Source organism: Nannospalax galili, unplaced genomic scaffold (genome assembly GCF_000622305.1).
Source record: "Nannospalax galili isolate Female #2095 unplaced genomic scaffold, S.galili_v1.0 scaffold1430, whole genome shotgun sequence".
NCBI classification, from domain to species: domain Eukaryota; kingdom Metazoa; phylum Chordata; class Mammalia; order Rodentia; family Spalacidae; genus Nannospalax; species Nannospalax galili.
The window spans coordinates 980174-993424 of NW_008329126.1; the positions used below are offsets into that span (position 1 = coordinate 980174).

At 39.7% G+C, this 13251-nt stretch overlaps 1 protein-coding gene across 5 annotated transcripts in view; it reads right to left on the reverse strand.

The window, feature by feature from the left end:
* Acaca (acetyl-CoA carboxylase alpha) overlaps positions 1-13251 on the reverse strand; it is a 284858-nt gene that overhangs the window by 55491 nt on the left and 216116 nt on the right. For all 5 annotated transcript variants that reach the window (XM_029562520.1, XM_008831314.2, XM_017797626.2 and 2 more), the window contains 2 exons: positions 12343-12463; positions 11690-11800 (listed from right to left, as the gene is read on the reverse strand). In XM_029562520.1, coding sequence (XP_029418380.1) covers positions 11690-11800; positions 12343-12463 — 232 coding nt within the window. The remainder of the gene's footprint in view (positions 1-11689; positions 11801-12342; positions 12464-13251) is intronic.

The following is a 13251-nucleotide window of genomic DNA, read 5'->3' on the forward strand; positions in this document are numbered from 1 at the left end:
AAAAAAAAAAAAAAGTCACTCTAGGATGTTATTGATAAAGGCTTGGAGGCTTGGCTAAGGCAGAAAGAAATATGAGAAAAAATAAGTGGGAGTATGAAAAATGTGTTAAAATAGGGACAAAAGAAAGAAGGGAGAATGAAAGAAAGGGGGAGGGGGAGGAAAAGACGGAGGGGAAGAAATGTGATAGCTCATCTCCTCAGAGCTGCTACCATCCTCCTTGACCTGAGAGAACTACATTTTTAAAAGCTGACAAGTAATTCAATCTCCAATTAACAATTTTAAGTGGTGCTGCACATATTACTGTGTAAATGTTTCTCCAGGAATATTTCCAAGGGTGAATGAAATTAAATTTCTTGGGAGACAGTGACAATGGTCTCTGTGATCATATACAGCTAAAGGGTTACAACTTCTTTCCCTACCTTTGCTATCACTGCTGGCACTGGCAAACTGGAGAGCTAGTTGGCAGCTGGTATATTAGTCTGGGGGGATAGAGAAGGGACTCGATGTCATGCACTGGCAGAGAGGGGAAAACCCATATTTGGGCTATAGTTTGAGTCAAGACCATCTACTGCAAGACCAAAAACTTCTCAATAAGAAGCAAATTATAATGTGACCAAGTCTACTGAAGGATAAACTTGCTATGTAGTCCAGGCTGGCCTCAAACTCACAATCTTTCCTTAGTCTCCCAAGTGCAGGTATGTGCCACCACTCCTGGTTGGAAAAGTTATTTAGCCACAAAAACACCAAGATACAAATCAGAATCAACACCGAAAGACCTTTTGCTTACTGAGAACAGCGATGTGAATTCACCAGTAGGATAGCAAGGATTTGAAAGTGGAGTGGGTCAGGAACAGAGATTCATTTTTAATGTAATGGATAGAGAAGATCCATCTGATAGTTTCTTTGTCAAACATTGGAGAAAAAAACATAAGCTTCCAGAGAGAAGCTGATTGCCAAAAGAAATCACTCATCCAGAGGTCTATCAACTAACTGCTCATTTAGCTAGAGACATGAAAGTACTAACAATAAATCAATTCCAAATATGGAAATACTTAATATCTTAAATAAAAGTCTGATTTAGAGCCAGGTGTTGTGGCTCACATCTATAATCCTAGTACTTGGAAGGTGGCGGGAGGAAGATAAGACGTTCACAGCCAGCCTCAACTACATGAGACACTGTCTCAAACAATGAATACATGTAAACGACTATAATTCTAAGTGTTTTACTGAAACTCAATGTTTACATATTTTAGCAAGTTGATATACTAGAAACAAAAGAAGTCTCCTGCTAGATGGCTCAGCAGTTAAAAGCGCTGGCTGCACTCACAGAAGACCTGGTTTCAAATTCCAGCTAACCACTATCTGTAACTCCAGTTCCAGGGTATCTGATGCCCTTTTCTGGTCTCTGTGGGCATTATACAACATGGGTACAATTATATACAGGCAGGCATTACACTCATACACATGAAGTAAACATTTAAAAAATAAAAAAGGGGGGGCTAGAGAGATGGCTCAGCAGTTAAGAGCCCTGACTGCTCTTGCAGAGGACCTGGGTTCAATTCCCAGCACCCACATGGCAGCTACGAACCATCTTTAACTCCAGTTCCAGGGGAATCTGCAGACCTCTTCTGATCTCTATGGCACTGCATAACATGGGTGCACTCACATACATGCAGGCAATACACTCATACACATAAAATAAAAACAATAAAATATTTTTAAAAAGTCTCATTAGTGTTAAAATGTATAGTGGATTTTTAAAGTACTTCAACATTCATAGCTCTCCTCACTATTAATACTAGGTGAGGTTTTAGTTCATTTTCTGATGTTATTGTGTTACCCCTTTAACACTTATTTATTTGTATGCATGTATACACACATACACAATGCATGTGGATATCAGGGGACAACCTGCAGGAGTCAGTGCTTTCCTTCCACCACATGGGATCAGTTTGTCAGACTTGGTGGCAAGTGCTTTTACATTCTGAACCTTCCCTCCAGCCTGCTCTTGTAAAATTCTTTACTTGGGCTAGAATTAAAATGGTAACTCTAAATCATATAATGTCAGGGCTGCTCCACTGGGTTGCATAAGTCTGGTTTATCTATTGAGGAAAGATATGCTTTATCAATGAACCAGACAGAAAATTAAGATATTCAAAAGTTGATTAGCTGGGCATGGTGGTGCATGCCTTCAATCCCAGCACTTTGGAAGGCAGAGGCAAGCAGATCTCTGTGAGTTCAAGGCCAGTCAGGTCAGCTGGGGCTACAGGGAGACATTGTCTCAAAAAGACCAAAAAAGAAAAAAAAATCAAAAGTTGATTAACTTAAGATAGCCTTGACTTATACTTGCATCTTATGCTACTGGTTAAATTTGAGTGAGATCTTTTCCTCAATAGCATTGGTCTCTCAAATTTTCAGATGCGCATGCTATTTTAAAGGGCTGAAATCCTAGACACTGAGACACTGTTAAAATTAGGAATCAGTCAAGAATCAACAACAAGAACTTGAAAGTCAGGCATGGTAATCTGGAGTTCAATCTAAAAAGCTCTTAAAGCTTCTCCTCTCATAATTTAACACTCCTGACTGTGTACATTAGCTGATTAGACTGTGTGATGACAGTCACTCTGGATGAGAGGGGACACAGCTAGATTTGGATTCATGCACAGGGGACATTTCCTAGAATGATGATCAGTCAGGAGTCAGGTTTCTAAATAGTCTTACTTCCCAAGTCTTTATCATATTCACACAGCAGTCTGTGCACAACAAGGGCCCAGGTCTGTTCTCCTCAGAAAAGACTGGAGCCCTTGCATTTCTAATCTACCAATATGTGCAGTTCTTGTACTTTTAATTTATGAGTGTTTAGGGGGGATCTCTCTGACTTGGGAACATATTGGCTTGGTCTAATGCTTGGAGATTATTAAACTCAGAGCTATGCTCCACTATCAGGTCTACAGATCTTTTATTTAGAAGATATGGTGCTCTAAATGCACAAAGAGCTCCCTGTCACCTTCACATTAAAGCCCCTAGTGCCTGGTAAATGGAATTATATAGCTGTCATCTCCTTTCCCCAAAGTTTTAAGAGTACAATGGGCTCATTTTTTCACACTCCATCCTAGCTTCAGAACTAAGAGACCTACTCTGTATTGATTTAAGGTCTCAGAAATAAATAAACCTGCTTCACTGCTGTGATTCACAACAAATTCATGATACACTATTGCATGATATATTTCAAGCTCTGGCTCTGGCTCTCTTTTTCCTCTGGTGAGTGATGGGGGAGGTGGGAGGTAGCAGGGAGCTGCAAAGCTGACAGCCTGATGGTTATTGGAGATGGCTGCTGACTGCAAATCCAAGAGGAGACACTGTTGGAGGAGTATGGGATTTTTTTTTTTTTTTTTTTTTTTTTTTTTTAAACTAGGGAGCAAGGGTGAGAAGCTAATTTACTTGATTTTCAGGCTAGGGTTGGGGAGAAGAAACGCTGAAGGGAGAAGAGAGGGCTGACAGGCTAGTAAGCTTCAAGTGAAAATGATCTGTAAAGACAGCTATGAACACGTTTAGAAAGAGAAAAAAAAGAAGAAAATCCACCACATATTGGTGTAATGAATGAATGACTGGAAAAATGAAGGAGCCAAGGAAATAGCTCTGCCAAAGGGATCATGTTCACAGACCTAAGTTGGCACTTAGCCTGAGTTTGAAATGCTTTATCAGAAGAAAGAAGTGCAGAAACCCTGTGAACCCAGGATGAGTGAAGTAGAGACATTTCTTCCTTCATAACACCCAGGACACACCAGAATCTTGGAGGTTGAAATGACATGGAAAGGGTGGAGATACACTAGAGACCCACACAGATAAAGTGACCGAGAGACTGCACACTGAGAGGGCATAAAGTCTGGCAGCTTAGCTTTTGTTTGTGTACACACCTCAAGGCTCTGAGTACCTTGATCTACAACACCTTCACGGATTCCACCAAACCTTGGACTCAAAGTTTTTGCTGTTACTCCAAAAAGACTCATCCTGTAGCCATGTGCCAAAGTCCTGACTTTGGACAAGGCAGGTGATGGCAAAGTAGGAGATAACTAGGTTCCAAAAATTTTGTATGACTCCTAAGATTCTGTAGCATATTCCCTATGCAGATCAGGCAAGTATAGAACTCACACAGATGTGCCTGCCTCTGCCTCCTGAGTGCTGGGATAAAAGGTATGCACCGCTACCACATCTAGTTTCCCTCCTGGTCTCCCTCCCTCCTTCTCTTCTTTAATCTAAAGGTTCAGTAACTCCAAAAAATTTGAGCACATTTCTAATATGTAGTCCAGTGTGATTATGCCTGAGTTTATATTCAATGTCCTGAAGCAGGATCTCAGACTTTCACTTTATCTGGAAGTCCTGACCTGGAACTTGTCATTTTCCTAAGTCATTAGTATTTAAGCCACTATACATGGCATGGGGCTAACTTCTGTGATGGAACTCTGAATGGCAATTCCACTGTGCAAAAGCTCCAAACCAGTACCCTCAGGACTAGACAACTGGCAGATCATTAAGGCTTGCTAATAATGTCAGATACACTTGGTACAGTTTTCTGCAAACCCAAGAAGCATCAAAGGAAAACCAAAACAGTCTTCTAAAATGGGACCAATTAACCCACATTTTGTCTATGTGTGGGGCATAGACTTGAAAATCAAGGCAATCTGGTCATTATAATTCTTTCTAAAAATTCATTCATACTGCTAATGCAAGGCTTACTTAGGAAGCTAAAACAGCCTCTTTAGAAGGGAGAGAGATCCCATCGGGAGCTATAAGAACATAGGAACTGTCCATAGTGAAAATAGGTAGTTAGGGACTTTTAAAAATGCAAATTGCTGGACTGCTGCTTAGAGTGATTATGGGCTATTGTATCAACATGTCCTTGGGGACTCTTGGAGATAAATGACTGACACATATACTACCCTATCATGACTGAACATGGTGTCTCTCACATTAATGGCTTTCCAAAGTATGTTGATGATCTTTAGATAACATCTACTAGGAAAGTCAATAAGTGAATGTACTACCACTGTGAGGAATGCCATCTAACATTTTTTAAAGGGATTTTTTCCTTCAGGGATCCAGAAAGCATATAGAATATTGTGTTTGTATTTCCTTTCCAGGGTCTGAATAATGAACTATGATGAGAAAGAACCAGAAATGTACTACAGAGAAGACTATAACAGTGCCAGTAGTTTGATAGTAATTCATTTAATCCCTCCAAACCTTGATACATAGGTATTCTTTTTTTAAATAAAATATTTTTTTAATTTATGTATATGAGTGTTTTGCCTGCATATATGTAAGTACACTCATATGTACAATGCCCATAGAGGTCAGAAGAGGGAGTTCAAGACCCTGGAACTGGAGTTAGACAGTTGTTAGCTGCCATGTGGGTATTGGGAACCAAACCTAGGTCCTCTGAAAGAGCAGCCAGTGCTCTTAACCCCTGAGCCATTTCTCTAGCCTTGATACACAGCTATTCTAATGACCTCCTATTTTACAATGAATAGAACTATAACCCAGAGGTTAAAAAATTGTTCAAAATGACAACTAGCAGGTGATAGATCCAGAAATTAAACCTGAACAGCCTGAATCTAGAATCTATGCTTTTAACCTCTTTAAAATTATGTGAAAGTAACAATGCTGCCCATCCCACAGTGAGAGCTATCTTCTTCCCTTCTTGAACCTTTTTGACTCTCTCACATGGCATATTGTAGCATAATGGGTAAGCAGAGCCCTTGGTTCCAGATTCCCCATTGGAAGAATTCTGGTATTGTGACCAGGAGTCAAATGCGACAACTACATACTTCATGTTGCATAGCTACATATAAATCTGTACAAGGTACTGAGAGGAAACCAGAGAGGGGTAAGACTTATTTGGAATAAGTCTCAAAAGTAAGATTAGCAGAAGTAGCCTCTCTAGAACTTAGAGCCCTTAGCCACATGCATTATACAATTTTTTTTTTTTTCCTGGTAGATTCAGTAGAAATAGGGGAGTGACCTCACTAAAGTGAAGCAGATTGCAAATTTTTTTCCCCTCAAAGAGAAGCTTTTTAAAAATGTTAACTCCATAGGGCTGGAGAGATGGCTCAGTGGTTGAGAGCACTGACTACTCTTGCAGAGGACCCAGGTTCGATTCCCAGCACCCACATGGCGGCTACGAACCATCCTTAACTCCAGTTCCAGGGGAGTCTGAAGCCCTCTTCTGACCTCCGTGGCATTGCACGACATGGGCACACTCACATACATGCAGGCAATACACTCATCACATAAAATAAAAATAATAAAATACAAAAAAATATTTAAAAAAAAGTTAACTCCAAGGAAGTTACATAAAACCTTCTGAGTAACCTAACACTCATGCACTACAACCACTGGTAGAGGCTTCATCTCCATAGGCACCCATAAACTACCAATTCTGATTTCTGTGCAGAGTAGACACTCATCAAGTCTGGGTCTACGAGATAGCAGGCTCTAGCTTATATCAGTGTTCCCTTACACAGGGGTCTATCTAGCCTAGTTGCCATGGGACAGTGTGTTAAGCCCAGGAATAGAAACTGAGAGGTGCTGGGGAGGGTATCAAATACATATGTTACTGCAAGTGTCCAAAAGATATCCTGACTTAGGAGGGTTTTTAAAGAATATTTTATTTTTATTTTACGTGTACGAGTATTTTGCCTGTATGTAAGTATGCCACATGTGTGCCTGTTGCCTGCGGAGGCCAGAAGAGGATGTTGGATCCCCTGGAACAGGAGTTAAAGATGGGTATTAGCTGCCCCATGGGTGCTGGGAACTGAACCCAGGTCCTCTGGAAGAGCATAAAGTGCTCTAAACCACTGAGTCATTTCTCCTGCCCCAACTTAGGACTTTATGACTACAAATTATGTCAGCGCCTGAAGGTCTATCTTACCAATACTATAAGTACACAAATTGGTGCCTCTGCGACATCAGCAAGAGTCCCTTCGAGCAAGGTAGTCAGCCGCATCCATCAGGACAACCCTATCATTCTAAAACTCTGCAACCTGCAGCCTAGTTTCTAAAGTTAGGCATACTATCTTGAGAGATGTGAAAGAGCAGAGTCCTATGACCTTCTGTTACTTACATCATCACTCTCAGGATAGTCTCTTGTAGACAATAAGCAGAAACCTGAGCCCTTCTGTAATGAAACTTAGAGTTATAAATTCATGTTCTGAAGCTGAGCTAGTCTCTGTCAACTGTTTTGGTCTTCTTGTCTATAAAAAGGTCCTGACACTACTAGCCTACCCCCACAAACAATAAGGAACCAGGGAGATGATCTTGATTTTGAGTTTCAAATAATATCATTTGGGCTATCTCCAATTACCAGTTCACCACCTTTAGTTTCAATGTCAAATCTGCATCATAATAGTCAAGAAAATCCAGAAACCACTTCTCTCAACTTGGTATTATTTTGAATACTTTACAAATAACTGCAGGCAACAAAGCAAGACAGTTGTGGGAAGGAATATAAATACTTTGATCACAAAGGGAAAGGGATAAAAATACAGATGTGGGAAGTACTTTCTGGCTTTGGAACAAAGGATACAGTGGCAGAGGATGGTGTTAAAGAATAAAACATGCATAATAAAAGCACTGAAAATGAAAAAATAGTCACAATACTTGTATCTGATATGTATGTACTACTAAAGGCAAGAAGAGAGGGAGGGAGGAAATCTCTTAAAAAGAAGCTTTAGACGTGGTGGCACACGCCTTTAATCCCAGCACCCAGGAGGCAGAGGCAGGTGGATCTCTGTGAGTTCAAGGCCAGCCTGGTCCACACAGTGAGTTCCAGGACAACTGGGGCTACAGGGAAACCCTGTCTCAAAAAAAATAAATAAATAAAAAAGAAGCTTTAGAAGCAAAGGTAGGAAGGTGTACACTAATTAAAAACAGGTCACCGCCGTCACATGCTGAGCTAAGTGTCCATAAAAGTTTGGTTCACAAATGTGATGTACTAAGTTCAAAATGATGCCTATTAAAGAACAGTTTACATGCTGCTGCATTACCTGAGTATGATACGTGGAGTGTCAACCCTTTCCCCCAAGCAAACATGTTAAGTCAAGTCAGTGATGGGGTTAGAGGGGGCGGGGGGGGTTAGGGGAAAAGCAGGGAGAAAGAAAGTTTTCAAAAAAATCTCTGCCTCAGCAAAAGTTTTCATTAAAATTTTAGACAAATGATCTCTGTGTCCTTCTCTCTTGCTGCCTGGGGCTCCATGCTATTTCTATGCAAATAACAACCTCGTAGTTTATATCTTATTATTTCCACCGGAGCTGCAGCGACATGACCTGAGACATGTAAGAGGTTGGGATTGGGTGGGGGGGGGTTGTTTGAGAGAAGAAAAAGAGAGAGAATGGCAGAAAGGGAGAGAGAGAAAGAGTGGGTGTTCACTCAAGTGTGAAAAAATATTGTCAGGAGTGAGCGTCAAGAACAAAAAAAATTGCAGGGATAACGTGTTTATTTCAGTCCCCCCACCCCCACCCCCCTGCAAACCAGCACCTTTTAAAATTCATTGGGCATCAGGCGATCATGCACAATCCATCTGCTTTCACTTTATCATTTGCATTTCATGCCTCCTGGCTTTTGATGTGCTGATACTTTGATGCAGTCAGGAGACTCGCATTATCATTATTTCAATTTTCAAAGGGGTCAACGGGATCAGTACTTGCACACACAAGATCTCCCCCGTCTCCGACAACCTCTGTGTACCCCTTTCTTATTCTTTACCCCAATGTTTAACATAAAAAATGAAGACTCTAAAATGTTTACCATCTAAAATTGTATATAAACTTGCATATACACCTACATTTCCACTCTACACACAGGTACACAAACACAATAAGCAAAATGGTCAAGGTTTAAAAAAAGGTCTAGGCAGTGTTTCAAACACAAAGACTTTCTCACACATGGACACAGGGAGGAACACATTCAGAAAAAGATAAGAATCTCTAAGAAACAAGGAGCAACTCACATAGAAAGAGGCATACATTCAGAGTGACTAGCACACATTCAAAGTGAGTGAGACAGAAAGAAAGGTGATCAGAGACTAGGAAGATATAAGTACATACGAAAACAGTATGTAGGAGGAGTCAGAGGAACCAACCTGAGCAGGTAGCTCTGGATGGCTTCCCTTTTCACACCTGAGAAGCAAAGGAGCTAAGAGGACATTCTTAATGAATTTGCGTGAAATTGGGTGTCTTATAGCAACATGACTTTGTACTTAAGAGGTACAGACATGAAGGCAGTAAAGCAGGCAGAGCAGGATTAGGTAACCTCTACAAAGATCAATGACCACGTCCTTCTTGAAACTAGCACTGTTAAGCTCTAACGGCAGCTTGTCTTTCCTTCTGCAGCTAGGCTTTTTCTTTAACAAGCAGCCCTGTAAACTAGGAAGAAGGTGATTATACTGAATTTGATCAGAACAATTCAACCAGACTTTAAGAAAGAAATCTCTTCTTGGCACAAATGAAATTAAAAATGCAAGCAATGTTCCCCAAACCAGAAAACTGAGAACCTTTGCTTTTTGTAACAGTATGTGTATATAACACAGTATGGGGATGGGAGACACTTAACATAACCATATATACTTCAGAAGCAAGCTTTGACCACATACGAAAACATCACGGAAATATAGGGCTATGTATCATTTTAAAATTCTATTCTCATAAAAAAAATGGTATCTTGGCTGGGTGTGGTGGCGTAGGCCTTTAATCCCAGCACTCAGGAGGCAGAGGCAGGCTGATCTCTGTGAGTTCGAGGCCAGCCTGGTCTCCATGGTGAATCCAGGGCAGCTGGGGTTACAGGGAGACCCTGTCTCAAAAAGACAAAAAAAAAAGGTATCTAAAACTCTCTTTAACATTCACCAATATCTCATCCTAAGAAAATATCCAAAAGAGCAACTTTTTTTTTTTTGGTCTTTTTGAGACAGGGTCTCCCTGTAGCCCCAGCTGACCTAGAACTCACTACATAGACCAGGCTGGCCTTGAACTCACAAAGATCCGCCTGCCTCTTGCCTCCCGAGTGCTGGGATTAAAGGTGTGCGCCACCACGCCCGGCTCAAAAGAGCAACTTTTAAAAAATTAAGACTCTCAGCAATTTCTCTCACTTGCAATGAGCTTCAGTAGTGACAGTTATTCACCTTCATTTCCAGGTTATTTTCCAAAAAGAGGATAGCCAAGTTTGCTATTGCCAGTGCTACTCTGTCTTTCCTTAGAGAAAAAAGCAAATCCAAAGAACAACATAGTTTATAGGTAAGCAGGAAACAAGTTCATCACATCAAACAAGTCCTATAATTTCTGACATTTCCTGAAACTAACTAGACCGATGGAATTATCAATTTTTTCTAAGTGGGAATAATAGGAAAGGACAGCTAGTCCCTGTCCTTTCACTTAAAAACCAGGACTTAACAAAAAAAATTCCTCCAAGTCTCATAAACACAAGATCCAACGCAACTTAGCACAGCTATAATGCTACAAGCTCAATCACCAAGTCATGTGAAGAAGATGAGGGGAACTAACATTTCACCAAGAGTCTACACTTTGTGCCAAGTACTTATGTGCTCTCTTTAGCTTCACAATAGCAAGGTATAAATTAATATCCCTCTCGAGAGATAACAAAGCTGAGCAGCTAAAAGGTTATGTATTTGCACAAGGGCAGCCAACCAACCTCCAACTATTCCATTATGTATTTTTTGCTCTCTGGAGAGAAAAGTTCTGATGAAGATAGATAGAGATAGAAGATAGAGACAGAGATAGAGAGGGGGGATTGAGAGAGATTATCTTTGGCATATTCAGGTATTCTTGGTTAGTTTTCATTTTTTTAAGCAGTAACCTTACTATTCCTGTTTTCCCCTTTTAGAAGAGTCCTATAAGCTTAGATTTGAAGAAAGGTATAAGCCTTTCTTTATAGGGCAGACACATATCTACACAGTACTTTTGCCCAGTGATCCATCTGTGAACCCATCTTATTTTTCCATTCAATATCTATAGAGTACTCCACTATACAAAAATGTTCCTTTTCAGAGGTATAGTCAGAGATTTCTCAAAACATTAAAATTATACATCCATAGCACCTAGGCCAGGGCTTAATCCATACTGTAGAACCAAAATGGAAACTAGTACACTTAGAACCTGACAGTTTCTTGTGTAAGAATCCGTCTCCTCACATTCTTTATTCGTAGGCAAGAAATAAGGAAGAGCTGGGACAAAACAGAAGCAATTCTGAGTCTTTCTAGAAAGAGACTGAACTATGAGTTTGGGTTTAATATAGTTTATTTATCAATATGTACACAGCTAGTACACAAGTAGGTACTCAAAGTATTTGTTGAATGAAATGAAAGAAATGAATAAATGGGTAAGCAAGTCACTGAGCAAACATAAAAGAGGAGGAGACAGACTGAAGGCTTTCCTCCAGTCAGGACCTTTAATCAAGAAGTCATAATAATCTTTTTATTTTTTATTTTTTAAAGACAGGGTCTCACTCTGTGGCTCAGGCTGACCTGGAACTTGCTATGTTGACCAGGATGGCCTTGAACCCACAGAGATCTGTCTCTATCTCCTGAGAGCTGGGATTAAAATCATGTGCCACTACATCTGACATGACATAATAATCTTTAAGTAGCTTCACATACTTGTTTCAAACTCTAGCAACTTACTTTGTTGAGGGCACCAGCTCCTGTCAGAATTAAGTGAGAATTCTCAACCTGGATGGTTCTTTGTCCTAGCCGGACAAGGTAGGCTCCAATCCCAATGGCCCGGCACGTCACCTAAAAAAAAGAACAAATATGCGTGTTAGATATTTATGTCCTTGCCCAAGCTGTAAGAACAAAGGGATAGATAAAAATGTATAAAAGTCACATGAACAGAAATATTGCTTTTTGTGAAGTGTAATAATATAAAATTCATTAAACAATTTGAGAATTAGACACTCTAGGAGTCATAGTCCCTTTACATGCCCATTTCATAGATGCCTACCATCACTACTACAGTCATGAGCAAGGAAAGTACTAAGAATAAATCAAGAGGTTCAAACTCTGATAGAGTATTTAGAGAAATAAGAAGGAAAACTAAAGGCTATAACAAACCCAGGTTTGTTTGGGAAATTCAGTAATTTATATCATCTAGTTTTCCCAATCATTGGGCATGGTTATGATAAATTTGTAGATGACAAACACTCAGCTTTCTAATTAATTTCAACCTTGTGGGGGACTAGCAGTAGCTCAAAGGTAGAGAGCATTAGCCTAATTTATATGAGGCCCTGGGTTCAATTCCCAGTATTAAAAAAACATCATATTCTAGGAAGCTTTACCAGGCTGATGGTGATGATTTCATCATAGGCCAATGAAGACTCTCCAGCAATCATTCCAGAACCTCGAAGGTTCTCTGCACCAAGTCCTTCTTCTTTCCCAATAATATCTGTTATTTTGTACCTATTAGAGATGACCATGCCATACCATAAGGATTAAATGCACTATTAACCACTATCAGACTGCTAAAAACAACTTGAAAACATATTTAACACAAGTACTTTTATTCTTTTTATGCTCATTACTAAGTGCTTCCTTCTTAGCCTGGTTCCTATCACAAATATGGTTCACTTGGAAGCCATATTCTATAGTAGAAACAGTAATACCTAAAATTGAGCAGAGGGGTGAAAGCTTTGCTGATACACACAGTGGTGTGGCTCTTGGGATAATACTAATGTCTATAAAATGGGGACCATAGCATCTCCCACTGAGATATGGGAGACATGGTAGATGTCATGAGAGATGGCATGATACCAATTTTTTTAATATTATTATTTTTTTTAGAAGAAGCATATCATTACAGCTTTAACATGCCCAATAACAGTTTCAAGAGCAAAGACACAGCTCCTTCAAAAGTGGCTATAAAATTTCTAGGTTTGCTGTTGAATCAATAGTTATACAATATTGAACTCAGTATAATCCCTGTAAGACATAAAATTGAATGAGTTTTGAGCTCCAGTTGATCTCCATTTCATTTTAGAATATATTGTTCCTTGCAGACTCATTGTGTTTGCTACTAACACTGAGATGTTGGCACACGCATCTCTAATGTGTATGCATCTGATTATTACTAGTGTATATCTATACTCATCGGGTAGATTTCAATGGTAATGTTCATCACCTCTACTAATTAACATTATGTAAACTCTATGCTTCCTCCACAAACATAATATATTTTTTAAAATTTGATT